The following is a 28000-nucleotide window of genomic DNA, read 5'->3' on the forward strand; positions in this document are numbered from 1 at the left end:
CTCCTGGAGTCCAGCAGCGACCGGATTGGCTGTTAGTGGGGGTGGAGTAGGCGGCGAACAAGGAGAACTGCCATGGCTGCGGCTGCACGCGCTCGAGTCACACACTTGCTGAGGCACCTACAAAGCACAGCGTGAGTACAGGCTGCGGATGCCTCAGTGCTTGGCAACCCCGCGGGCACCCAGCTGGGCAGGCAGTCATCATCGGGATAATTTACAGAGTTCAGAAAAACCACAGTATCCCCTGGGCTGTCCCTTGATGGTGCAATGTGGCCCAGCTACTATTGAGATCTTCAGAGAAGCTAGCCTGCTTCCACAGTGAGACAAGTAGTGTAGACTTTGGTGTCCTTGCGACGACAACATATCGAAGTAACACGTGTATGGGTCTATGTGCAGAAACAGCTCTTTTCTGAGAATACAACAGGGAACGGCTGAAGAGCAAGGGCTGCTCAAGGATCCAATAAGGGGATATTGCACCTGTCTCAAGTCTCAGCAGATGGGTTGTAAACGGGAAAAGACCACAAGGAGTTACCCTCCCTGACCTGGTTCCTTCCAGACAGGCCGAGCACATGAGTAAGTGTATGTGAAGGGCCAGAATCAGCCAGGGAAATGGAAGCTGCCGTGAGCTAGGGGGAGGCGAGGGACTGGAGAGAAAGTTCCAGGACCCAGCACAGGGTCTGGGTCTGCCTTCCAGGAGGCAGTAAGGACTGAGAAGTGAATGGAACACAGTTGACACATATCAGGTAGTATACACTACACGTGAACTGTTGGTAGCTGTAAGTGTAGACCAAGGGGAGGACCAAAGGGTGAGCAAAGTGATTCAGACATGAGTCACTTATAGGACAGGAAGGATAGTGAGGAAATCAACCCAGGTGGACATCCTCAGAAGGCAAGGGTGGGCCAGGCAGGAACCTCAACTAAGGGCTAGAAATGAGTTAGTTCGCCTTAGAATTTACAGTAACATGAATGGGTGGGAAGAGGCAGCCGTATTCCCGGCACTGATTTTAGATGTCTTTCTTCCCTTTGCTTCTCTTGTCCTTAGAAGTTTAATGCAGAGCAGAAAAATCTAGTTGTAAGCTGGGCCTGGGCCTTGCCTGTTCCTGGTGGAAGTAGGTGGCCACTAGGTGCCAGCCTTGCTTTATGTTTTTTTCTTAATCTCAAATTCTAAGATCCTGAGATTCCCTCCCTGGGTGTTTTTTTTTTGTTTGTTTTTGTTTTTTGTTTGTTTGTTTGTTTGTTTTTATTTATTTATTATATGTAAGTACACTGTAGCTGTCTTCAGACACTCCACAAGAGGGCGCCAGATCTCGTTACGGATGGTTGTGAGCCACCATGTGGTTGCTGGGATTTGAACTCTGGACCTTCGGAAGAGCAGTCGGGTGCTCTTACCCACTGAGCCATCTCACCAGCCCCCCTCATCTCACCAGCCCCCCTCCCTGGGTGTTTTAATTCCATATTTGAATTTTGACGCAGTCTGGAGGAGGCTTTGCAGTCAAGTACTAGCTATGCAAGGTCCTCTGAGCCATAAAGAGAAACAAATGAAAAGGAGAAAATGAAGCCAGAGGAAGGAACTACCCAATGTGGCAGGGAAGGGAGGAAAGTTTCCAGGAAAAAAAAAAAAAAAAAAAAAAAAAAAAAAAAAAACCCGTGCGATGTGCATAGGTGACAGGATCCAGGAAGCAAAACCGTGCTATGTGCATAGGTGACAGGACCCAGGAAGGAGATTGTGTGAGGTGTTCCTGCTGTAGAGACAGGACCAGTTCTGAGGCTACAGTCGGTAGAGGAGGAGTGGTGGGATGTGAGTAGCTGACCTGGAAGCCAGTGCTCAAGTGCAGAAGCCGTCTGAAGATAAACCTTGAAGATGTGGAAGAATTCTGTAGAATAGTCTCAGGGTTTCAAGCTGAGTAGAGAACCACATGGGTGAGTCAACGCTCCTGACCCGTGAGGGCTGGAGCCCCACAATCCAGGGTCCCCTAAATATGCTCCTCTAATAACCTGGTGGAAAGGTGGGCTGGTTTTACCTTTGGCATTATCCTGGGTTTGGGTTTTGTTGTTTTCTCTTCTACACTCTACCATCTCAGGGCCAGGATGTCCTGTAAGAGCTACTTTAGGCTTCTCACTCTTGGTTTCCTGTTTGTTTATATTTTCCTTTTCCTTTTCCCTAGATGCCAGTGCCCAACTCATTCTCATACTTACTCCCAAGGTAACACAGTTTGAGTTTTTGCATCAGCTTCAGTTTTGCTTTATATCACTGGCGTTTGGCTAAAGTGTGGGAAGGGGGCATCAAGGCAGGCTTGAGGCAGGCTGGCGTTATAGCTGCCTCTCACTAGGAAACAGGGAAGACATGCCTGCAACCTTGATAGCTGAGTCCACAATATTTAATGCTATTTATCCTTACAATTTTCCTTTTGTATAATGTTTTTATTTTATATACATTGATGTTCTGCCTGCATATATGTCTGTGAGTGTATCAGACCCCTGGAACTGGAACTACAACCAGTTATGAGCTGCCATGCAGATGCTGTGAATTGAACCAAGGTCCTCTGAAAGAATAGCAAGTGCTCTCAACCACTGAGCCATCTTTTCAGCCCTATAATATTTTCCAAAACTGAAAGCACACATGCTGTTTTAAGAATGTTTAGGTTCTTGAGGAACAAGTCTTTTGGGGGGAGGAACCCTAAAAGCTAAAGTAAGGTGATTGCTAGGAGAAAAAAAATCTTGTCTGTATCCATTTTTAAAATATCCTATTTCTTTATCATTAAAAATAATAACAAAAGTCTTTGGCTCCCACCATCTTGATCCTTGCCAGACTCTGAGGTCCATAAAGTTCAGTGTAGCATCAGCACAGTCTGACACAAAAACTGCTCTTCCTGGAAAGAGGTAAGATGTAAACAGAGAGGCAGGAAAGGAAAGATCAGCCGACATGTGCTCCTGCACGGTGGGCTGAGAAGGCAGAGTCAAGAAGTCAAAAGTAGTTCACCCTCGGGGCAGATGGGATCCCCACCCCAGGAAAAATAGGCACAATTTTGTTTTCAGCCATTTTGGTCTATTTTTTTTTTTTTATTTTGGCTTTTTTCTACTTGGGAAATGACATGGAGAAAGATAACTCCAACCTAAGTTTGACCTAAACTTTAGTAGCAGAAGCAGCAGGAGGAGGAACAAGAATTTCTATAGCGCCTTAGAGGAATCAGAGAAATGTGGATTTTGATAAGATGCTTTTACCTTCAGAGAACATGTTGTTGTTGTTGTTGTTGTTGTTGTTGTTGTCATCTAGTTCTGGTCTCTTTTTCTTTAATAGCAAAATAATTGGTGGTGCAAATTATTCTGTTGCCTTTCCTTTATCCTGTGCTGACCAGAACTGGTTATAGAGAAGTAGATTAAAAGGAAAGATGAAGGGGGAGGTGGGTAATGGCTCAGTGCTTAAGAGCACTAGCTGTTCTTCCAAAGGACCTGGATTCAATTCCCAACACCCCATGGCAGCTCACAGCTGTCCGTGACTCCAGTTCCAGGGATCTGACATCTTCACAGACACACATGCAGGCTGAAGACCGAGGCACATGAAATGAAAACAGTTAACTATGCGAGCCTGGTGACCTGAGTTGGGTCCCAGAATTCGCATGAAGGTGGCCACCTCCCTGTAGTTGTCCTCTGACCTCCATGTGCATGCTGTGGTGCACGCAGTCACCAGGCACACAAAACAATAAGTTTTTTAAATATGAAATTCATTGGTGGCCCCCTATTGCCCAGATATAACAACAGAAAGAAAAAAAAACAGGTTTTAGTACTTTTTTGTAATATTGACCTATATGTGGTATGCAACCGTAAAATGGCAGAAACGTATACTTCTAGGTAAGATTTCAAGGAAGATGTTTATGTTCACTGTGGGTTTTACTACACAACATTGAGGCTGATTTTCTGATACATGATCTGATGGTATTCTCTGTGCTTCTAGCCCCTGGACCTCCGGGAAAAACAGCAGATTACGCCTTTGAGGTAGATTTCATTGGCTCATCTTTCTTTTATGGATGACATGGAAGAAAACCCTACCTATTTGCTGCAGCATTCGTGTCCCACTTGAAATCTGCTGTTAGCTGATGGTTCCCTTCTCATTTTGACCCGGCTCTATGCAGCAATGTGCATTGTGAAGATAGGGGAGATAGTCAGAAAACAAGATGTTTAAAACACCATTTTTCATATAGCTATTAAAATATGACAAACTCACAGCTCTACATACTTGCAAATTATATGTGCTATATGTCAAGTCTCTGAAAATATCTAACAAAAGAAGTCAAAGTAATGTTTTGAAGCCAGAATAGATGACCAACCGATTCTGCTGTGATTTTCCATGCTAGTTACATAATTACTTGTAATTATTTGTTTAGCTCCTTGCCCCTCCTCATTTAGGAATCATAAATTAGGTCACTGGGAGCCTTCTGCTAGTCCAGGCTCCATCTGAAGGTACTAAGCCCCACATGATAGCTGACAGTTGAAAACTGTAATCCTGGTGGTTGCAAGGTCATTGGACAGTAACAGAGATCCAGATGACCCTGTTGGAATTGCTTAAGTCCTCATTTAAGGAGTTATTAACCATTTAAGGGAGAAAGAAAAGAAAAGATCATGAATCAAACACAACATGATTGTTTTGGTTTGTTCTTTAATTGAAAACTGGCCGATCTGTGTTAGTGTGAAAGCTCTGTCTCTGTATGTAAACCCCAGAAGACCATGCATTATTGTGTTGTCTGAGTCCAGCACAAGGCCTTCAGCAGAGCACCCTCCATGGTCTCGGTGGACAGAACGCTAGAAGGATGTGTATAGATGCACACAAGGATTGGATAAATGGAGGGGCAAAACCGCAGATGAGACACATGAATTGGAAAGTAAAAATGTGTTCATTTTGATGTGGGAATTATGGAAAGCAGACACTTGAAGCTGAAAGAACAAGTGACAATTTAGTGTCTTTGGGAAAAGACAAATACAAAATTTCAATACGACTAGAGCCAAGGTTTGCTTAAAGGAGAGGGGAGGCGAAAAGGTGAGGCATGTGGAAGGCTGTGCTACAGAACATGCTGTTTAGTCTCTAACAATGAGGAGTCAGTCATCTCGGCATGTTAGAAATACACTGATCAACTCTAATACACAAATTCTTTTCTTATTTCAGATGGCTGTCTCAAATATTAGATATGGAGCAGGGGTTACGAAGGAAGTAGGCATGGCAAGTATTTGAGATGTCTGCAGCTCCTACAGGTTATAGCTTGTAAACACAAGTGTTAAGGAACCAATAATCAAGTCTTTTGTTCTTTAAAAAAAAAAAATTATTTAATGTATGAGTGCTCTATCTGCATATATACCTATGTGCCAGAAGAGGGCATTGGATCCTGTTGTGAGCCACCATGTGGTTGCTGAGAATTGAACTCAGGACCTCTGGAAGAGCAGCCAGTGCTCTTAACCGCTGAGCCATTTCTTTAGTCTCAAGTCCTTTGTTCTTAAAGAGCATGTTAAACTTGCCTAAGGTGCTGCTGTACTCAAGCCTAACTTATGAGTTAATTTTTATCATAGGATCTACAGAATATGGGAGCTAAGAATGTTTGCTTGATGACAGACAAGAACCTCTCCCGGCTCCCTCCTGTGCAAATAGTTATGGATTCCCTATCGAAGAATGGCATCAGTTTTCAGGTTTATGATGATGTAAGGGTGGAACCTACAGATGGAAGGTAATGCTATGGGTTTCTTAAGCAGAAGCCAACAAAAATGGCTGCCACTGAAAATTAACCCCAGACCTTGTTTAACATCATGACAGTGTGGCTTTTGTTTTTAGTATAGCGTAATACAACCTTTGTTCTCTGTTCGCTTAAGCTTCATGGATGCAATTGAATTTGCCAAAAAGGGAGCCTTTGATGCCTATGTTGCTGTGGGTGGGGGCTCCACCATGGACACCTGTAAAGCCGCCAATCTGTATGCATCCAGCCCTCACTCTGAGTTCCTTGATTATGTCAATGCCCCCATTGGGAAGGGGAAGCCAGTAACTGTGCCTCTTAAACCTCTGATTGCAGGTAAACACTGCTCATTTGCTTTATTTTACAACTAGCAAAAAAGGCCATACATGCCATGCCAGCTATTAATGTCAAAGTCTACATTTCCAGAACCTCTGATATGTTCATTTTAAGTCAGTGCATGTTTAGAGACCAAAACAGATGACAATGACTTCGTTTAAAAATTCTGACCTTCATCATTGCACAGACAGACAGTTTGGGTCAGTTAGAGTAGGCTTGGAATTTTAGGCCATTATGTCACTGTGTGGAGGAGGCAAGCATCCTCACTGACATTTGGTAGGTCCCCTGTTGGCAGCCTTGTCTCCAGACCTGTCTGCTTTGTCTCATTTCCCACCTCAAAGTTTGCAGAGAATATTTGCTGTGTTCTCTCAGTGACTCAACCCTTTCTTCAATATAATGTCTCTTCAGCTGACCTGGAGTTTTGCATCTTTCCCGGGACATGTGGCTAGCATGGATGTGTTATTTTGGATGACAGCTGCTCCACAGCTTCCTCGTGCACAAATCCATATCAAAAAACAGCTTGAATGTCCCACAGAGGCACTTGAGGTTTTCTAGCCTTTCCTTCCCTTTAATTTCTATGGCTGTTAGCACACTACTCACCTAGGAATAAGGAAAGGGCCTCAGTTTAAGTACCATCCCTGCTCCCCCCTCTTCTGCTCCATCATAAATGCCCACGGTAGTGTCTTGAGGGAGTCAGTGGCAGATGAGCTGCTCTGGTATGAATGAGGAGTCAGCAGGAAGAAGCATAACTGGAACCCGCTGCTGAAACTGTGTCGGCACCACACAGAGAAGCGATTAGTAAAGTTTAAAAACTTGACAGAGCTACAAAACCACAGAGCCCAGCAAAAACAGATCGTTCCTATGCCTGTTGCCAAGGGGGAATAAAGATGTCTTTTAGAGACAGGACTCACAAGTGGTCCTCCTGGAGGTGCTAGGCAACTTGATCTCTAGCTCGAGAGCCAAGCTTCCCAGAGCTCATTGCCATAAATATGGCAGACTTCCCACACTGGTGTGATTAACATAGACATATTAATACTGACATAGACGTCAATTACAACAGAGTTCATTTATTCAACACAGATTAGTGTTAATACAGATACAGACAACATAAGTAAAAAACCTGTTTGTGGGCATCATGTGAGTTAAATATACATGCATGTTAACCATGTATGTTAATTTATAATATATTCAATGTAAATTCATAAAATGCATTTTACATATACAGGTAGCAGGCATATTAAATACTCATGCATGTTAACCATACATACATACATATTAATGCAGCCATGTATAGTATGCAGTCATGTTAATGCAGCATGTATATTATGTTAATACAGATATAGAAGCCAGGTAAATGTTGAATAGACCAATAGAACTCATGTTAATATAGACAGATATGATATATTTTAAGCATGCATACGCATTCAAACATAATGTGTGTGTGTGTGTGTGTGTGTGTGTGCGTGTACACACACACACAGGTATAGATGCATACATGTGTTCTAATGTAGGTACAGATATATCATGATGATGGGAACACTCACAAGTGTGTTAACTCAAGCATGGACATCGCATGAATCCTTAACAAATGTTACACAGATACGGTTGTCAGACTTTGTGCCTTGTTCTGAGATGGAATTAAGTATCTCCACTGACATCTGTTCAGATTCCTTCTAATATCAATGTTATTTTGTTCAAGTTCCAACTACCTCAGGGACTGGCAGTGAGACTACCGGGGTTGCCATTTTTGACTATGAGCATTTGAAAGTAAAAACTGGTAAGAATTTTATTCCTAACTCTTTTGAAATTCTCTCTCACACCATTCTACCTCACCCCTTTGACCTTGGTGCTATTATTTAGAAATCAGAGAATTAAATGAACTCAAGCACACATTTCTCTTCCCAAGAAGAGAATATATGAAAATGGACTAGTAAGTTTCTTGTTGACAACTACCTGAAAAGCCGATCAAAATGCCATGAATCTCTTTTCATATACATTTTTATTTGTGAGCATGTATAAATATATTCCATAGCTGTGGGAATGTTTTTGGAGGCCAGAAGAAGCTGTCAGATCCCCTGGAGCTGGAGTCACAGGCAGTAGTGAGCCCCTTGACTCGGGTGCTGGAAATCAAACTTGGGTTCTTTGAACAAACAACAATGCTCTTAGCCACAGAGCCATCTTCCCAGACCCCCAATGCCATAAATCTTACTTAATAGGCAATTTCCCTGCCCATATCAGTGGTTCCCTCTGACATTTTTTAACATTTTATATCAATTTTATGAAAAGATGCTTGTATACAACAAAAAGCATAGTTTTCAAAGACTCTGTTTGGTGGGTTTTAACAAATACACTCAACAAATCAAGATCCTAGACATTCCAGATCTCCACAAAGTTGCCTCACATTCCATCCCAGCCAGTCACTCAGGCCCATCCCCAGAGCACTTCTGTTTTCTGTCTTCCTAGGCATTTGAGGCCTACCTTCTCCTTGACTATGGTAGAAATAAGTGTGGTCAGCATACTGCTTCCAGCCTTTGTTGACGTTCAGTTGCACGTTCAGAGGAGCTGCTTTATTTTTGTTAAATGATGTGATCCCTTCACATGGTTAACAGCAATGACAAGCAACTCTTAAAGTCAGCCTTATGGTGTTTAAAAGGTCTATAGACATATTATCTCATTTTATCCTTGTAGCTCCTGAGGCAGATGCTGTTACAGTGTGTATGTAAGTGCATGCGGACATGCATGTGTGCGAGAGTGTGTGGAAGGGGGTTGAGCTAGCTTCCAGTGGTTAAGTGACATGTAACATAGCAAGGTGTAGAACAATGGCCAGTGGTCTGCTAATAGATAATATTTTGGAATGGAATAGGAAATAAGCCGTGGTTTGTAGTTCTTATCAGTTTCTGTGTGATCACCACTGCCCACTGGGCCAGTCAGTCCTCCATGCCCCTAGAAGAGCTACATGAGATGACTTGTGGGATGGGGAGTCAGCCCAGCACACCACCTAGTCACAGGTTCTGGTCCCAAGTAGCCTTCCACTGCTCCCTGCATCACTACATGAAAAGGAATCTTTTCTCATACTTTTTAAATGTATTAAAATTTAAATTTATTGTCCTAAGGTTATTAAATTTTTAATGGTGCTCAAACCTTTAACATTGAATTTCTTCTGTTTTAGGCATTGCTTCACGAGCCATCAAACCCACCCTGGGACTGGTTGATCCCCTGCACACTCTCCACATGCCTTGCCAGGTGGTTGCCAACAGTGGCTTCGATGTCCTTTGGTAAGTACTGGTGCTTCCTGGAAGGACTTTTCAAGACTGGTCTGTGAACAGTATTTCACCACTGGACTGCCTGTATACAGTCCTGGTAAGCCTTCAGTGATTAACACTATGGACCACTGTTCCTGTTGGCTGTCATTGTCCGCTTGCTGGGCGAAAATGTGAAGGTGGGAAATGTTGCTGATAGGATGTAGTCATGTTAGAGCCCACAAGCCTGTCTCTGGAGAGAACACCCTAGACATCATCTGTGTCGGTGGAGTCACAGAGAAAGGATCAGTTTAAAATGACACAAAGCATCTCTGGACCATACCACCTGCCTCTACAGCCACACAAACTAGGGAAGCCTCAGGGCTGCACCCCGGGAGAGATCAGTCAAGGGGCTAGTGTCTCCAGGATGCAGGCCCACCGTGTGTATTCCTAGCACTTCACACACATTGCCTCTTTGTAGCACTGTACAGCGTGACACTCTCAGAGATTGGGTGTTCAGTGCTTAGTAGCTTGACCAGGCTCATATAGGTTCATGTGGTTTCATGTGTTTATCTACTGCAGACCTGTTCCTGAGCCAGGCCATTAGTGCCAATCTCCTTTGAAGACCACACACGTTCTTTTCACTTTCAGCAAACCACCATAGTTCACCCACTAGTACAAGCATATTTTGTCACATTTTTGTGAGGCCAGACAAGGTGGTCCATTTAGGAGAACATGAAGCATAGGCAGGCTTCAGACTCAGAGACAGCCCCTGCTTCAGCTGTTGGAGGATCCGCATGAAGTCCAAGCTGCTCATCTCCTACATATGTGCTGGGAGTCTAGGTCCAACCCATGCTCACTCTTTGGTTGGTGGTTCAGTCTCTGGGAGCCCCGAAGGGTTTGGGTTAGTTGACTATGTTGGTCTTCCTATGGAGTCCCTTAGGTCCCTCAATCCTTCCTTATAAGGATAAGTTTTAGTTGTAAAAATTGCTCTAAGAATGAGCTTTGCAAGGGATGGAGGAAGCAAAGCTCATTCTGTGTACTTTAAACATTTGTCTTCAGCCATGCTCTGGAGTCATACACCGCCATTCCCTACAACATGCGGAGCCCCTGCCCTTCCAACCCCATCCAACGACCAGCATACCAGGGTAGCAACCCAATCAGCGACATCTGGGCAGTCCATGCACTGCAGATTGTTGCCAAATATCTGAAGAGGTATGTCAACCTGGGGACAGAGAGATGGGACATGATCTCAGGTGAAACCTGACATTGCCTAATGCCGAAAGGGATGCTGACCACAGTCGCCTGTGTCCTCTGAAGGGATCTGAGGACAGGCAGGAGAGAACTGGAACCCCTTGATTCAAAAAGGCAAGAGTTTCAGAACCCAACTGAAGCTCCTAATGCATAAAGGATACAGGTAAAATTTAAAAAAGGTTTTCTCACCAAAGCCCCCAAATTAGCCAGACATGGCAGTGAACACCTGTAATTTCAGAACTTGGGAGTCTGTTACAGGAGGATTGCTATGCATTTGAGGGACAGTCTGTGCTACATAGTTAGTACTAGATAAGCCAGGATGGCAAAGCAAGACTCTTTCCAAAGCAACAACTCCCAACAGTGAAGCTGGCATGATGGAGATGTCTGTGAGACTTGGCAGGAATGAGAAACACATAGATGCTGACTGGGTCATCTGTACCCTAAAAGCACACAGAAGCCACCCAGTGAAAAAACTCACATGAATTAAAGTCAGGGAAAAAAGATGTAGATACTTAGGAGACAGATAATGTAAAAGGATTCCTGGGAGGTTTTGAAAGATTCGAGAACGCAGATACAAACTGGGTGTAGCAACACACAAGGAATTATGACTACTGGGGAGGCTGGGCACACTATGGGAATTTGAGACCAGCCTGGGCAGGGTAACAAGACCTCAAATCTGAAAACAAAAATTTTAATTAACTATTTTATCTTTATTTATTTATTTTTGGTATTTTGAGACAAGGTTTCTCTGTGTAAGTCCTGGCTGTCCTGGAACTTACCTTGTAGACCAGGCTGGCCTCAAACTAACAGAGATCAGCCTGCCTCTGCCTCCCAAGTTCAGAGATTAAAGGTGTATGCCAACACTGCCCAGCCTAAGTTCCTTTATATAGACTATCTCTATTTATTTTTTTGTTTTTTGTTTTTGTTTTGTTTGAGATAGGATTTCTGTTTTTCCTTTCTTTTTTAATTGATTCTTTCTTTCTTTTTATCTTATGTACATTGGTGGTTTGCCTCCATGTATATCTGTGTGAGGGTGTCAGAGCCCCTGAAAGTATGGTTATAGACAGTTGTGAGCCACCATGTGGTTGCTGGGAATTAAACTACAGTGGGGGTGCTTGGAATTGAACCCAGTTCCTCTGGAAGAGCAGCCAGCGCTCTTAACCACTCAGCCATCTCTCTAGCTAAATATTTTGGAAGTTGACTAATCTTTAAATTTTTTAAAGAATACAAATATATAAGTATACATATTTATGGCCATTATTTATGAGAGACCAAATAGGAACAGATTCCCGAAACAGCAAAAACATACAGTTCAGTTCGGGTCAGCATCACAGAGAGGAAGGTGACCTGGCTGGCTTAACCTGAGGTGGCCTCAGGTGACAGGGCTCTGGGTACACTCTGAGAATGTGTTCACAACCATCAGGGCCACTGACAAATGAAGACCGAGCAAGTCCCAGGTCACCTCCCCACAGTGCTCACTGTGCAAGGTCAGGGCCTTGCCTTTGTGGTGTCTTCCTATCAGTTAAGCACCTGACAGAGTATTTACTATGCCCTCGGTGAAACCATTGATGAGAAAAATCTGTTTGCCTTCCATTTCCTTCCACTTAGAAGACAAGGGGTTGTTTGAGGAACCTGCCTAATTTTTCTTCCTACTGAGGGACGTTCCACTGTCTCGCCTTTCCCTAAGGCAGCTCTTTATTCAGAAGGAAATACCAGTGTTGGTGTGTTGCTCCATACTTCTCTAACCCACAGGGCTGTCAGAAACCCTGATGATCTGGAAGCAAGGTCTAAAATGCACTTGGCAAGTGCTTTCGCTGGCATTGGCTTCGGAAATGCGGGTGTTCATCTGTGGTAAGTGAGCATGCAATTCATTTTCTTAACTCAAGCTACTGCTTCTACGTTTTAATATATGTAATTCAGGACAAGTGGAAAATTCTAAGTATTCTATACAAAAAAGAAATCTAAGATTCCTCAAACATTTTCTTAATTTGAATTAGTTTATTGGGTCATAGATTTCTTATAATAGCTTTTAAAATGCAGTTTATCCACTATACAGTCTGTTCATTTAAGACACACTTAATGCAATGGTTTTTACTCTGTGCACAAAGCCCTCTTACCATTAGTTTTAGAACATTTTATTACCCTTGGTTTAAAAGAAAAATAAAATATTCCACATCCTCAACCACTGGTCACCAATGCGCACACATATGCAGAGACCACCGAACAACTTTCCATCTCTTTGGGATTCTCTGTTTCAGGTGTGTCACAGACATGACATAGACATGAAGTCACATGATCCTCTGTGCCTACCATGCTTTGTTTAGATACTGTTAGAACCTTCAATTCACTCATGCAGGGGTACCTCAGATCTTTTTATTGCCAAAAGTGTTCTATTGTATGGAGATAGCACATTTGACTTGACCTATTATCAGTTAGTGGACATGTGTGGCTATGAGTAGTGTTCTGTACAAGTATTGGTGTGCACATTTTTATTTCTCTTACTTGATACAAATGAATGGAATTTCTGAATCTATGATAATTTTGTATTATTATTAATTTCTTTTTAGAAACTACCACTCTAGTTTTTACACCAGCTTTTTCATTCATGCACTGAATGGGGGCTCCCATTCCTCTGTGCCTTGCTATATATTGTGATTTGTAAAATCTCAAGTGCAGGATCTTTCCTTAGTCTCTTATATACAACAGAGAAAGGAACGATCAGAATCTTTGTTTATATCCCCAAATTAATCTTTGACTGAAACTTTCTTGTATAGTACCTTGAAATTTTAAAAAATTAAAAAAAGAAAGCAAACAGAATGTTGAGAGTTAAGAGTAGAGCTATGTTAGGATGCAAGGCAGCGGCAAGCCTCACCTTCTGTGCCTTGGGAGGGTGAATTTATTATACCAAAAGCAAGTAGGCAAAATGTACCAGAGCCTGAAAGTGTTCACTCCCCTTGGCTCACTGTTTCACTTTTAAGAATCTAGCCAAAGTAATATTCATGGTATGCCCAGTGGGTTTCCTTATAAAAATGTTCACTCACGTGTAATATATAATTTAAAATGTTGGATGCACATTTCCAATAGTTAACAGTCAACTATAGTACTTAAAGAATAAAATAAAGTCATGTTTAAGGCAGATTAATATAGAAAAGTGTTTCCAACACCAGACACAGCAGCTCACTTGTAATCCCAGACTTCTGAGGTGGAGGCAGGAGGACCAGGAGTTTAAGGTCATCCTCAGCTACACAGTCAGGGTGAGATCATTCAGGCCACATGAGACTCAGGCTTAAAACAAACAAAGAATACTCGGCTACAGAAGCAGTGTACAGGGACAGGAAGGTGGCTTGGCAATTAGGAGATTATTAGCTGCTCTTCCAAATGACCCAGGTTCAATTCTCAGCACCCATGTGGTGTCTACTGCTCCTGTAACTCAAGTTCCAGGTGATTAATTGCAATCTTCTGACCTCCCTGGGCATTCAGGCATGGGGCACACAGACATACAAGCAGGCAAAACACACACAAACACATAAAATAAAAAAGGAAGACAAATCTTGAAACTAAGTTCAATATGATCAAAGTTAAATATATGCATAAATGTTCAGAAAGAAAGAGACTATGAAAGTTTTTATTTTGTACAAAAAACATAGACAACTATTAAAAACAATCGAAATCTGGGGGCCTGGAAAAGTGCTCTTCCAAAGGTCCTGAGTTCAATTCCCAGCAACCACGTGGTAGCTCACAGCCACCTATAATGGGATCTGTATGCATGTATACAGACAAACTACTCATACATGAATACATTTTTAAAAATTAGAAAAATTAGGAATTTAAGTATATAGACTTGCCTTTGAACGCTCATGAATCCTAACACTGCTTGAAAGCACACTAGTCAGTAGTTTGCTGATTCCAAGGGAGATAAAGTACATTCTAAAGTACTTAATAACTCAGGGAAGTAAGAGCTTCCAGTTTATCTCATGCAAGATGGCTGAACACTTTTTGATAAATATTAATGAAATTCATCAAAATACCTCCTTTCATGAGATCTTCTGCTGAATAAGCATGCAATCTTCCAATAGTCTATATTATAAGAATGAGGCCATTTTGCTCACATTAAGCACTTAATTTTTATAATATTAATTGTGAATATTATATATTAACTTGTTACAATATTCTGAACCATCTATTAAACTACAGTGTTTTTCTACTTGTTCACTGAAAGTTCAAGAAGTTGTAAAGTTTCTATTTTCTTGTAAAAGCAAACCCACTGTGAGCTGGAGAATGGTGCCATGGGTAGAGTGCTTCTGGGTAAGCATGAGGGTCTGAGTTTGCATCCGAGCACTCACATAACAGTGTGAAGCTGAGCATGGGTGGCTGCAGTTGTCCATAGCCCCAGCACTATGAGATGCTTCCAGCCTAGCTCTAGATTCAAAACCCTGTCTTGGCAAATAAAGCAAATAAAGAATGATAGAGCAGGACAGCCATATCCTCTTCTGCTCTGTGCCTACACACATATCCTCCATATCCTCTCCTGCTCTGTGCCTACACACAGATTTGCAAAGGTAAGAAGCAGGCACATATAAGATGAAAGGACGGACCATCCAGAGACTGCCCCACCCGGGGATCCATCCCATAATCAGCCACCAAACCCAGACACTATTGCATATGCCAGCAAGATTTTGCTGACAGGACCCTGATATAGCTGTCTCGTGTGAGGCTATGCCAGTGCCTGGCAAACACAGAAGTGGATGCTCACAGTCAGCTATAGGATGGAACACAGGGCCCCCAATGGAGGAGCTAGAGAAAGCACCCAAGGAGCTAAATGGGTCTGGAACCCTGTAGGTGGAACAACAATATGAACTAACTAGTACCCCCAGAGCTTGTGTCTCTAGCTGCATATGTATCAGAAGATGGCCTAGTTGGCCATCACTGGGAAAAGAGGCCCCTTGGTCTTGCAAACTTTATATGCCCCAGTACAGGGGAATGCCAGGGCCAAGAAGTGGGAGTGGGTGGTTAGGGGAGCAGGGCGGGGGAGAGGGTATAAGGGACTTTCAGGAATAAAAATAAAATAAGAATTAAAAAAAGAAGCAGGCAAATAAAAGTCAATTAAATAGGACTGATTGACCTAGCTTCTTAGGGCAGACTAGTCCTTTATAATTCAGCACCGTTAATATACAGCATTTGAAACAATCTGTCAATTATTAGCAGAATGGATCACTAATAGGTCCAGTTTGCATATTATCCCAGGCATAAAACTCTTTGACCACTGGAGTCTGATCATTTCAGAGGTTCTGTTAGTGAATCCAATAAATTTGGAGTGTGTCACAAGAAGTACACCATGTAGAGCCCTGTGAGTGGCAATACAGTCCAGACATGTGAGGAGCAGTCCTGCAACAATGTCCGTGTTACTGAATTCTAGCATCTGTGTGTCAACAAAAGATTTTTTTTTCTTTTCCAGCCATGGCATGTCTTACCCAATTTCAGGTTTAGTGAAGACATATAAAGCCAAGGAATATAATGTGGATCACCCTCTTGTGGTAAAAATATTTAACAATAAATTACTCAACTAGCTCTTATTATTATCCCAATTTCTGTAAGTATATTTGTCAGTGGGTGTGGGGATGGAACCCTGGCAAGAACTCTGCCACCAGGCTGTACCCCAGCCCACACCAAGAGCCCTTGACTGCTCATAGTACTAGTCATGTCAGAGTGTTGGAAGAGCAGCTGTTCTGTGCATCTCTCTCCCCAGCCCCATGGTCTTTCTGTGGTGGTCACCTCTCCTGCAGTGTTCACCTTCACAGCCCAGATGTTTCCAGAGCGGCACCTGGAGACGGCAGAAATATTAGGTATGAACCCACGGTCACAGAACCCACGGCTCTGTGACCCTCCAATGTGGGGGTGTTTCCCAGGGATAAGAACAAAAGCTTTCACTTTGAAGTAGCTCAGTAATAAAATGGCAGTGACTTCCTGAAGCCCTGGACAGCACTTAAATGCCATCATTTTAGCCTTCTAAGGACCCGTAAGGAAATAGAACCTAAAATTGACCCTATTAAGTATGTCCTATTGCTGTCTGCTCTGCTGTCACCTCTTGAGAAAGTACTGCTTGGAGCATAACTAATGTCCTCTCTGACTTCTGCTATGCAGAGTCACTGATAAAATAAATCAATAAAGCAACAGTGACCTCTCAATCACAGAGAAGCCAAACAATAAACTAAAGCAATTGCAAGTGAGCAACTGGCTTGACATAGTGTCAAATAAGTCATCTAATCAGGTGCCCACTGTGCCATTTGACTCTTATGGAAATAAAATTATATTCTGGATAGTCATAGGAGGAGGTTAAAAGAAAACTTAGTGTTTTTCTGAAACAAGAAGTCTTTTATTTTTTTAGGTGACTTGGAGAACGCAGTTTACTTGTAGAACATCTTATCCCCCTACTTGGGTTTAGGGTGGGAAGAAAAAGGCGGTAACGAAAACTCTTCATTATGCTCTTGTAGCTTGAGCCGTTAGAAAGATTACTCCCAAGGAGGCAGGAAAGACCGCAGACATCCTCCCACAGGGCTACTGCCCTGGCCTTCACTCACACACCAGCCCTTTGTGTGCCCCAGGGCTCCAGGTGCTGTGTGGGGAATGTTAATGTCAGAAGCCCAGGACTTGGACCCAAGCCCAGGCTTCAGTTCACAGTATGTACTGTGTGCACACATTGGCAGAGATACCAGGGGCCTGTATTCCTTCTCCCTTTAGGGAAGGGAATTTCAGCCATGCTGAGACATAGCTCTGGCCTCTGTAGATATATGAATGGTAAAAATTGGGGGAAGGGGTCCTAAATAGTAGGCTAGATCTACTGTAAATGGGAAAAATCATAGTGAATTTACAGGCCATGTTCCAGGCAGCACAGACATTACAAGAAGGCAGATCCCCTGTTAAACTGGTAGAAGAACCCAGCAGTTCTTCCTACTGCTTAGAAACTCCAATAGTATCCCATATTGCCAGTCAAATATGTTAATTCTCTATGAAATCTCAGCTTTTTCTTAGCTATACCAGTTTATTTTCTTTCATGTCACTTCTTTTTTGTTATTGTTTCTAAGAAATGCTCCATAGGAAAATCTGTGTTCAGTGGCAGCCATCCCAGGATCATAAAACTGTAACCCCATATCCTGTCACGCCTCTCACCTAATCCACTCTTAGCTGCTGTTGGGCATTGCAGATGGATCTGCCAGGTCTGGTGTACCTTTCATCCTGTTGCTCTCCATCTGGCCTGTATCTGGTTCTGTTTACATTTTCCTGGAATTGAAGTGGTTCTGACCTTCACAGAAGGAAGAGGCATAAATCTGACTGTATCGAGGAGGGGCCTTGTACTGAATGGTTTTGTGTCAACTTGACACAGGCTGGAGTTATCACAGAGAAAGGAGCTTCAGTTGGGGAAATGCCTCCATGAGATCCAGCTATAAGGCATTTTCTCAATTAGTGATCAAGGGGGGAGGGCCCATTGCAGGTAGTGCCATCCCTGGGCTGGTAGTCCTGGTTCTATAAGAGAGCAGGCTGAGCAAGCCAGGGGAGGCAAGCCAGTAAAGAACATCCCTTCATGGCCTCTGCATCAGCTCCTGCTTCCTGACCTGCTTGAGTTCCAGTCCTGACATCCTTTGGTGATGAACAGCAACATGGAACTGTAAGCCGAATAAACCCTTTCCTTCCCGACTTGCTTCTTGGTCATGATGTTTGTGCAGGAATAGAAACCCTGACTAAGATAGGCCTCCTCTCCCTCATAGGCCTTTTGTTTATACCTCATCCAACGCTACCTTTATTTGCAGAATGCAAGCCTTGTGGGCATCACAGGTGCGCCACTTAGATAGATGATTGAGAGGCCGAGTGCTAAGTACAGACTGGGAAAGCTGGTCCCTTCTCCTGGGCATTTGCACACTATCCTGCCTAAGAACAGAACTCCATGGCCCTTTCAGACTGACATCTCTATTATTGTTTGTGCTGTGAATCATTAAACTTCTGTCCTTACAAATCTCCAAACCTTGGCAACCTTCTTCACATGGTCATCCTCACAGGAAGCACCATTCCCTGGGTTTGCTGTCTTTGTTGTGCCCAGCTGCCACTGAGACATTTATTCAGAGGGACATCCCCTTATCTTTGCCAACATAGTCCAGTTTTTTTTTTTTTTAAGGTTTAAAGAGGAAACCTTTCTTTCCCTAGTCACATGCAACAGAGTTTTGTGATCTTATTTCCTGCTCCCCCCCCCCTTGGTGGTCGATGTGCAGTATTTGTAGTTCTATATCCTTGCCTCAAGCTGTTTGCAGAAGCCTTTTGTTGCTGTTAGAAAAGAAATTGAATGTGCACACCTCCAGGGGTCAGTAAATGCCAAGCCTTGAAAACCATAGAAGCTATGCCCCCTACAAATGTACTATCCCTGCATCCTAGTGCCAGTGTCTTTTCTGGTCTCTATTCAGCACCTCCTTTCTTGGCTCTGACATTCTGCTCCCCCACCACACAAAGGGTAAACAGGGAAGAATCAGAAGTCCCCAAGCAGCTTGTCCTAAAGAACGGATGGCTACTGAGCCTGTCATCCATGGGCCACTGACTAGAGACATCTCAGGAAACCCTAGTAGTGCCCTGAACCTCAGTGTTTGGAGGTGGCATTGGGTACAAATTACATGTTCAACTGATATTGTGACTGAGCTATATCTGGAAGCTACTTCCCTCTGTTCCTATAGTCTGAACTTTTCTTCTAGGAGCCAACATCCGCACTGCCAGGATCCAAGATGCCGGGCCTGTGTTGGCAGATGCCCTCCGAAAATTCCTATTTGACCTAAATGTTGATGACGGTCTGGCTGCTCTTGGTTATTCCAAGGATGACATTCCTTCATTGGTGAAAGGAACACTGCCCCAGGTAAGATTCACAGTGTGGCCTTAATGCCTGCTAAACACAGAGCCAGAGGGGACCAACACCCAGTCTGCTAGTGGTGCTGTTGCACCCCTCATAGCCGCTAGAGAACCCACAGGGCAAAAGCAGCCTAGCCCCTGGGCCTTTATGTTCATCCATAAAACTGTGGCAAACTGAAAACAATGAGATACAAACTGCCAAAGTGACTTGGGTTATGGAAACCTCACCCTTTCCCACACTTCTGCTGTTTAAGGACTTCCCCTGTAAGACAGAGCTAAGCCATTTCAAAAGGACCATGGATGTTATTTTCCACTATAAAATATCAAAAATTCCTGCTGTTCTACAGAATGCAGCATAGTTTTAAGATTGAAACTATTGCAAGTTTGCATTTGAATCATTTGGAATGACACTGTGTATTTCATACACATCTGTGTCCTTCTGTGCCTTATTTCATATATTTAAATTTTGCTAAAGAATGTGAACTAATTTACCCCCAGATCATAATGACCAAGACCCTGATACTGCTATTTACTATAAAGTAGGGAACTCAGATCCTTGAGCAGCCAGTTAGTGGACCACACCATGACTATCATACCCAGTGCTCTCCCTATTCCTCCTAGTCAATATGGAAGATGCAGGAAAACAGGGATCACCATGGGGCTCTTTTGTCCAGTGTTAAGCATTCACATTCACAGTATATACACACATACACACACATGCACACGCGCACACACACACACACACACACACACGGCACTGAGACAGCAGACAGCTAGAATATCCACTCAATCAGGACCTTGCTTACCACAAACAGTGGGACCCTTTCCATACCCAACTCCAGGAAAGCAAGGGATCAGATAGCCCCCCGCCTTCCCCACACCATCACTGTACAGACTGTTGATAACCTCACCATTCACAGAAGACGTTTGTACAGACTGAGCTCACAGCTTCATATATCCACAGAAGCATGTGGGAATAGCAATGAACCAAGTACTCTGAGGTAACAGGGGGTAAAGTGGAAAGCAATGACCCATGGGATGGGCGAGCAGCCTTCATGTTATCATTAACTATAAACTTAGGTTCCTGTGTGATTACACTTTCCAACTTCTAAGAAAATCATCAGCTGGGTGCTCCTTGAACCTAGTTCCATGGCTTCTCAGTATACTGGTGAAATATGGCCTATGGGCCACTAGTTTCCCTAACTTAGATTCAAACCCAGTAGATCCAGTTTTATCTAGCAGTGTAAATGAGAAACACAAGTATTTTGAGATGTAGCATAGGAGCTGAGCCAACCCACAAATCCATAGTTCTAACATGTTGAGCCAAAATGGAAGGCCACAAAAGCCATTGTAGTGACTTCATTCAAGCCTCCTGAGGAAAGTGGGAACCTGCTTTGCCCCTCTGTCCTCTGCCCCGCCCAGCACAGGCTAGTAGACATGTTGAGTGAGCTCATGCCTACAGCTTCTCCTGAAACTTCTGTCCAAGTGAGCAAGTGACTTGGTGGCAGTAACTGTAGGTGTTTCCTAAGACTGAGTAAATAACCGACAGCCATGAAAGCCTGACTACAAACTCCACAGACCTAGTAGCCACCATGATCTTAATGTGGCTTCTGGTCTCATAACATTTTCTCAGGGATACTGTCTTTTCTGAAGTTTATCCCAGGACTCTGTTTAAGAATATGAATTTTTTAGGTCAATAAGGTGATTCAACATGTAAACGCGCTTGCTGCTAAACCAGTCCAAGTCCTGGAACCCACATGGTAGAGAAAACCAACTCTCACCAGTTGTCCTCTGACCACACCCCTTGGACCATGGTGCACAATAAATACAGACAATAAATAATAACAGTATAACAGTATAGTAGACAATATACAGACAATAAATAATATTGCAATTTCTTAAAATTAAAGAATATGAATTTACTTCCAAGAATTGTGCTAGTTAGTTTTTGTAACTAGACACAAACTGGAATCACCAGCTGGGGAGTGACCTCCGTCAGAGCAGCCTGTACTTGGGTTCTTAAGGCCTTTGGGGATTAATGATGTGGGAGGGTTCATTCCACTATGAGTGGCACTACCCTGGGCAGGTGGTCCTCGTTGCATAAGGAAGTAAATTAAGGAAACCGTGGAGGACAACCCAGAAAACAACACTTCACTAGTCTGTGTTCCGTTTCCTGCATTAGCTTCTCTTGATGATAAACTATCATATAGCCACAGTTTGTAAAACAGTTTAAAAAAAAAAAAGCCCAGTGGTGGTGGTGGCCATATGCAGGCCTTTAACCCCAGCACTCAGGAGACACAGGCAGGCAGATCTCTGCACAGCAACAGAAACCAAAATAGGTCAGAAATTGGTACCAGAGAGTGTGATATTGTGGTGATGGACATGACCATATTTGTTTGAGAGTTATGGACTTGAAGTCCTTAAAGTCTACTATACTGTTATGGGAGCTTGGAAGAAAGCAATGTTAGAAGGAAGCAGATGGCAGAGGCCCAGCTTATGGAGTGCCACAGGGAAGACTGGAGTCCCTCAAAGATGATATATTTATGTGTTTTGTGTTAAGTCCACTGTCGCTATCGTCAGACACACCAGAAGAGGGCATCAGATTCCATTACAGATGCCACAATGTGGTTGCTGGAAATTAAACTCAAGGCCTCTGGATGAGCAGTCAGTTCTCTTAACCACTTAGCCATCTTTCCAGCCCCTGGTTGATATTTTGAATTAAGACTCTGTGGTTTCTGGTCAGCTGGGACTGAATGATCAGCTGTGATAACAATAGACCAGAAACATTGACATGAACCTTGGCTTTACTGAAATAATGGATTCTGGTTAGCTGAGGCTGAAAAATCAACTATGAGCAAACAGAGTCCAACACCACCAAAAGAGTTTCTGGGGAGTATTTCCTGAGGGCTAGCACACAGGAGCTGTGGTCCAGAGGGGGCCAAAGCTGTATCTCAAGCTGGTAGCCAAGCTTGGTTATGGTAAAGTCTCCCCCAAGGTACTGGTTTTGGCAGCATGATAGGAACCCAGTAAACAGTACTCCTCCATGGCCCCTGCTTCAGATCCTGCCTCCAGGTTCCTTTCCTGCCTTGAGTTCCTGCCCTGATTTCTCTCAGTGTTAGACCTGGAGAACTGTTATGATGAAATTAGCTTTTTCCTCCCCACACAACACGACAACAGAGAACCCTCACTAGAATAGAAATAGCCTGCAGATGAAGAACTAGTATGGGGATTTTTGGTTTGGTTTGATTTGGTTTTTGGCAGCAGCGAACGTTTTACAGGAATGCCATGGCAACCTCAGAATTTTACACATCCTATAAGCCAATCTTCACTATTAATGTCGTAGAATTGGGATATACTGGTCCCTGCAAAGAGCTTTGCCAGAAAGTTCTTCTCTGATAAAGGCTCTTATATACTCAGCAGTCAGGGGTTTTCTCTAGAAGGAACCAGCAGGCCAGTGTTCTTAACCAAACACCACAGCTTATGCTAGTGGCAGATAATGGCAGCCCTGCACACAGAGGCTTCCAAATGCATGGCCCAACTGCAGAGGGAGTGGGCAAGAACAACTCATCTTCAGAGCTAGATTTCAGAAACCTCTGGAAAGAGCCATTTTACATTTCAAAACAAAATCATCACTGGAGAGAGCTGTCTGCCCAAGTGAGCAACTCCCACGCTTGGTAGACGAACCAGCTGAAATGGTGTTCTTTTACGTATGTGCTAAAAGAAGAATTTATTTCAGTGCCCATATTAATCAGTTGTTCTTTGGTCTTTTTTTTTTTTTTCAATTGATTGTTGTTTTGTATCAAACAACTTTTATCATGCTCATTTTTATTGTTACAATATTTTATAAATTTAAAAGAATATGATTAAAAATGAAAAGTATTGCTGGTTGGGGGGGGCTCTCCGGGTGGAGTTGGGGTACAAAAGGGAAAGAAGAATGTGATGTAAGTCTGGTTCTTTGGTCTTCTTGCCTATAAATAATAGCACATTGCTCAACACATCTTCATTTTGAAATCAGTTGGCTTTTATGTAGCATAGGATCAGATACTTTGTTTCCATCTGTGTTTGCCCAAACTTTGGGGTTGGAAATGTCAAAAAGAAAGGTAGGAAAGGCCACACAAGCCTTTAATCCCAGCACTCTCGAGGCAGAGGCAGGCAGATTTCTGAGTTTGAGGCCAGCCTGTTTGTTTGTTTGTTTTTGTTTTTCGAGACAGGGTTTCTCTGGATAGCTCTGGCTGGTCTACAAAGTGAGTTCCAGGGCAGCCAGAGCTATCCAGAGAAACCCTGTCTCGAAAAACCAAAAAAAAAGAAAGAAAGAAAGAAAGAAAGAAAGAAAGAAAGAAAGAAAGAAAGAAAGAAAGAAAGAAAGAAAGAAAGAAAGAAAAGAAAAGAAAAGAAAAGAAAAGAAAGGAAAGGCTTGGGCTTAGCTGTTTCAGGAAGTCTAGAACTGCCTCTCCAAAGATGAACAGATCATGGGCGAAGACTCTGAGCTCATCAGAAGACTCCTACTGTTATAATAAAATGTGGTGGGAACCATCACCTTCATCTCTGATCATAGCACACATTGAAATTCAGCTTTTCTTTCCAACACAAACTAGAAGATTAGATTAGATTAGATTAGATTAGATTAGATTGATAGATAGATACATACATACATACATACATACATTCAGACATAGATATATAGATAGATGGATACATAGACAAATAGAGATAGATAGATTGATTGATTATAAATAAGTAGACATATGATATATAATCAGATAAGGTATGTAAATAGATAGGATAGACAATAGATACATAGATAGATGATAGATCGATTGATGAATGACTATTAACAAGACTGATAGAATATAATTTTTTGCTCTTGTCTCATCTGTGACATTCATCCACATTTCCTTCTACTTTCTCCAAGATGTTATACATCCTTCTCATTTTTATTCTTTAATTGTAGTAAAATAACATTAATTTGTCATTTTAATAACTTTTATGTATATAATGAAATGCTATTTGATATATCCACAGCATGATACAGTAGTCATTACCCACCGTAGATCTTTTTTAGCATCCCAAATAGCTCTGCATCCACCAAACAACAACTGCCCTGTTGCCTTTCTTGCAGCCCATCGTAACTTAAGATCTATTTCCCATCTCTGAAAGAGCCTAGGCTGGGTACCTCATGCACATGGAGTCATGTACCATCAGTGCTTCAGTGGCTGGCTTATTTCATCTTAATGTGGTGACCAGTTCATGATCAGAATTCTGTTCCTGTTTAAGGATAAATAATATTTCTTTGTGCAGATAGACCACAGTTTGTTTACCTATTTCATGCATGTGTTAGAAGATACTCATGTTGTTTCCAGCTCTGGCTGTTCTGACTGCTGGTGTACAAGTGCATGCTTGCACCCCTTCTTTCAGTTTTTTGGAGGAAGTATGAGTGGAACAGTTAATTCGTATGGTAATCCTATTATTTATTTGGATGTGTTTGAGACTGGATCTCACTATGTAGCCCAAGCTTGCCTTGGTGATCCCCACGTTGACTTCTCAGGTGCTGGGATTTCCAGCAATCTCAGCCACCAATCTCAGCCCAGTTTTTAACTTCCTAATGCTCTGGTAAACTTTTCCACAGTGCCTGCACCGGTTACAGTCTATTAACAACACAAAGGGTTCCAATTCTCTTCATCTTCCCCAGCACTTGTTAGTTTCCATTGTTTTTATAATGGCCCTTTCAGTGGGGTGGAGTGGGTTAGATTTGCACACACACACATACACACACTCCAAAGGCTAAGAATACCGACCAGTCCTGTGCGGATTGGCCATTCATGTATTTTTCTTTAGAGAAATGTTTTTGGTTTTTTTGTTTTGTTTTGTTTTGTTTTCAAGTCTTTTGCTGATTTTGGGGTTGATTCATTTGGTATTTTGCTGTTCTGCTCTAAGAATAATTTTTATATTTTGGACATGAGCACATATACTGTTCCTTCAAGTGTTTTAGGGCTTATACCTGGAGCTTACCTACCTTCTGAGGAGAGACAGGCAACAGGCATCTGCAAGTGAGCCATAAGAAGTTTCGATGTGATCACTGACGGGATGGGAAGCCTGAGAAGATGGAGAGAAATCCTGTGGGGACAATGTGGAGGGAACTCCAGTGAGGGTAGTCAGGTGGCTTGTGCAACATTCCCAACCCAGACATGGCAACTAGACAAGGATGAAGAGATGGGCTAAAATCTAAAAGGGATAGTGGATCTGGGTATGGTGGTGTGACCTGTAACCCCAGCACTCAGGAAGTAGGGCAGAGGCATCAGCAGTACAAGCCTTGCTAAACAGTGAGTTTGAAGCCAGTCAGGGCTGCAATCTCTATCTGTCTCAATCGAACTCTGTCTCAATCGAACTAATAGGAAAAGTGAGACAGTGGGAGATGGAGTGCTGAGAAACAGAGACAGATTAGGGAGACATCAGACATCATGATATTTGCAGGGGAGTGGGGTTTGGGGTAGAGAATTGAATCTCATATATCCCAAGATGGCCTCAAATGTGATATGTAACTGAGGACGGCCTTGAATTGCTGACCCACCTGTCTCTCCTGTGCTATGGGAGCCACCATACCTAGTTTCTATTGTAATGGAGATAGAAGCTGGGGCTTCTTGCTTGCCAGGCAAGTACTTTACCAACTGAGTTACATGGCAGCTCCATGATTTTGTTCTTATCACAAAAGGAAGTTATCCAGAGCTTAGAAACCCAGGTCACTGCTGTGGGGAAAGGAGATCTGGCTGTTTAGAGAATAACCACTAGGAGGCAATAGTGGAGCAAAAATGGAAACAGCTCATTGCAGGTCTCTGGCACCTCAGAGATTGTGGTGCAGAGGGTTATAATTCATCTTGAAGGTGGGTCTGCAGGACTGGCTGATAGGCTAAACTGGCAGATCAAGGGAACCTGTATGCAAAGATACCCTTGAGATACTTTTTGTCTGAACTACTGGGAGTCATTTCTGAAATGAGGAAAATGGGAGGGCTGGGCAGTCAGCAGTCAGTCCATCCTGTATATGTGACCTCTCAGACGCCATTATCCACTCTCCCAACCACTTTCATCAACTCAGCAGCCAACTGTGCCCAATACATTTACTGTATGTTAAACACTATGATGAGGCCGACCAGAGCAGGAGACACAGCAAGGCCTCTCTCCACCTGTGCTCGCCTGCAGAGGGGTAGACACCAGCACCTGCTTATCACAAGAAACTAGACCAGATGACCCATGAAAATGGAACCCACAAGATGTCATGTTTCTTCCTTTCATCTGGGTGGCAGATAGCCATCATCTTTTAGTCCCTTGTCCCGGAAGGATCATAGAGCCGATGAGAGAACAGATAGCCACAGGATATTGACATCACCAACTCCACCCATAAAGATCACTGAAGAAATTAAGCAAACCACTAAACTAGTTTGGAAAAGTAAATATAAACAGGGGTGGGAGGGAAAGGATTCCATGTTGTGCATGCCTAAACAGTTATGTCCTACAGAAAGTCCTTGTGGACGCATCTGAAGACCAAGCTGTGAAGAACATGGGCTTGAGTTATTTTCCTAGCAGCACTGTACTGTCCTTACCAGGGACAAGACTCTATACAGGGCAGCTGTTGACTGGTCCAGTTTGATAAGTATATGGGTTGGTTTGTTTCTGTACATTTGAGCAGAAGGCCAGAGCTGATGGCTTTCCAAAGCCTCATGAGAAAGTTGTTCTTGATAAACCTGAGTTGGGAGTTAGGCCAAACCACGAAGGAATATGGCTTGGGACCTGGAGGAGGAGAGTTTCTTTGCTCATCTGTTTTTTGAGCCAGAATCTTTCTATACATCCCAGGCTGGCCTTCAGTTCATGATTCCCCTGGCCTTGCCTCTCAAGTGCTGGGTTATAGAAACGTTCCAATACACGGAGCTATTTCTATAGGATATTTAAAATATCTAGTTATTGCTAATTCACATGACCATGTACCATTGACAAACTCATTGCCAAGCCCTGTATAACTCCTTTTATTTATTGTTCCAGGAAAGGGTCACGAAACTCGCACCTCGTGCCCAGTCAGAAGAGGATTTGTCCGCTTTGTTTGAAGCATCCATGAAACTGTACTAATTAACATATTGGTGAAAAGAATCCCCATTGGCCTTTGTGACAGAAGTTACAAATAGCAGAAGTTGGTCAGAGCTGACCTTTGTCATCTTATCTCCACACTTAATTCACCTATTGCTGGTTTGAATGTGATGTGATTTTATCCTTTGGAAGATTCCTTGGTGCTCATTACATAGAACCCATGGGCCATACCCCAGGGGTCAGTATTCCTGTACCAAACCCCATCAAATACATAATATGCCAATCTCCAAACACTGCATGTCTAGAAATTTACCCTGAAGAAATACTAGCTTTAGTGTGCAAAAAAATAATGCATACTAGGATGCACACAAGGATGATTCTGACATACTTTTGGATAGTAAAAATTAAAACAATCTAAATATTCATTACTAAATGAATCCTAATATAGTAAATGAGAGAATACTGTGGTATTATTAATAAAAATAAAGTAAAACTCTTGAAAAT

General features: G+C 42.8%; 1 protein-coding gene across 3 annotated transcripts; it reads left to right on the plus strand.

Annotated features, from left to right (window-relative positions):
• Nucleotides 1-22: 22 nt before the first annotated feature.
• Adhfe1 (alcohol dehydrogenase iron containing 1) lies at nucleotides 23-27999 on the plus strand. 3 transcript variants are annotated; one of them, XM_021155268.3, is made up of 14 exons: nucleotides 23-131; nucleotides 2163-2200; nucleotides 3950-3990; nucleotides 5156-5209; nucleotides 5554-5708; nucleotides 5851-6047; nucleotides 7747-7824; nucleotides 9217-9322; nucleotides 10349-10501; nucleotides 12293-12391; nucleotides 15996-16074; nucleotides 16287-16383; nucleotides 19273-19430; nucleotides 27455-27999. In XM_021155268.3, exons 1-14 carry the CDS (start codon nucleotides 73-75, stop codon nucleotides 27536-27538), a joined length of 1398 nt encoding a protein of 465 aa, XP_021010927.1. In that variant the 5' UTR covers nucleotides 23-72; the 3' UTR covers nucleotides 27539-27999. The 3 variants fall into 3 exon arrangements, with proteins under 3 accessions (XP_021010927.1, XP_029332198.1, XP_021010972.1); XM_021155313.3 differs by lacking the exon at nucleotides 3950-3990 and having other exon boundaries at nucleotides 62-131; XM_029476338.2 differs by lacking the exons at nucleotides 2163-2200; nucleotides 3950-3990 and having other exon boundaries at nucleotides 38-131.
• The last annotated feature ends 1 nt before the right edge of the window (nucleotide 28000 follows it).

Source organism: Mus caroli, unplaced genomic scaffold (genome assembly GCF_978045245.1).
Source record: "Mus caroli unplaced genomic scaffold, Mus_caroli_1 scaffold_1, whole genome shotgun sequence".
NCBI classification, from domain to species: domain Eukaryota; kingdom Metazoa; phylum Chordata; class Mammalia; order Rodentia; family Muridae; genus Mus; species Mus caroli.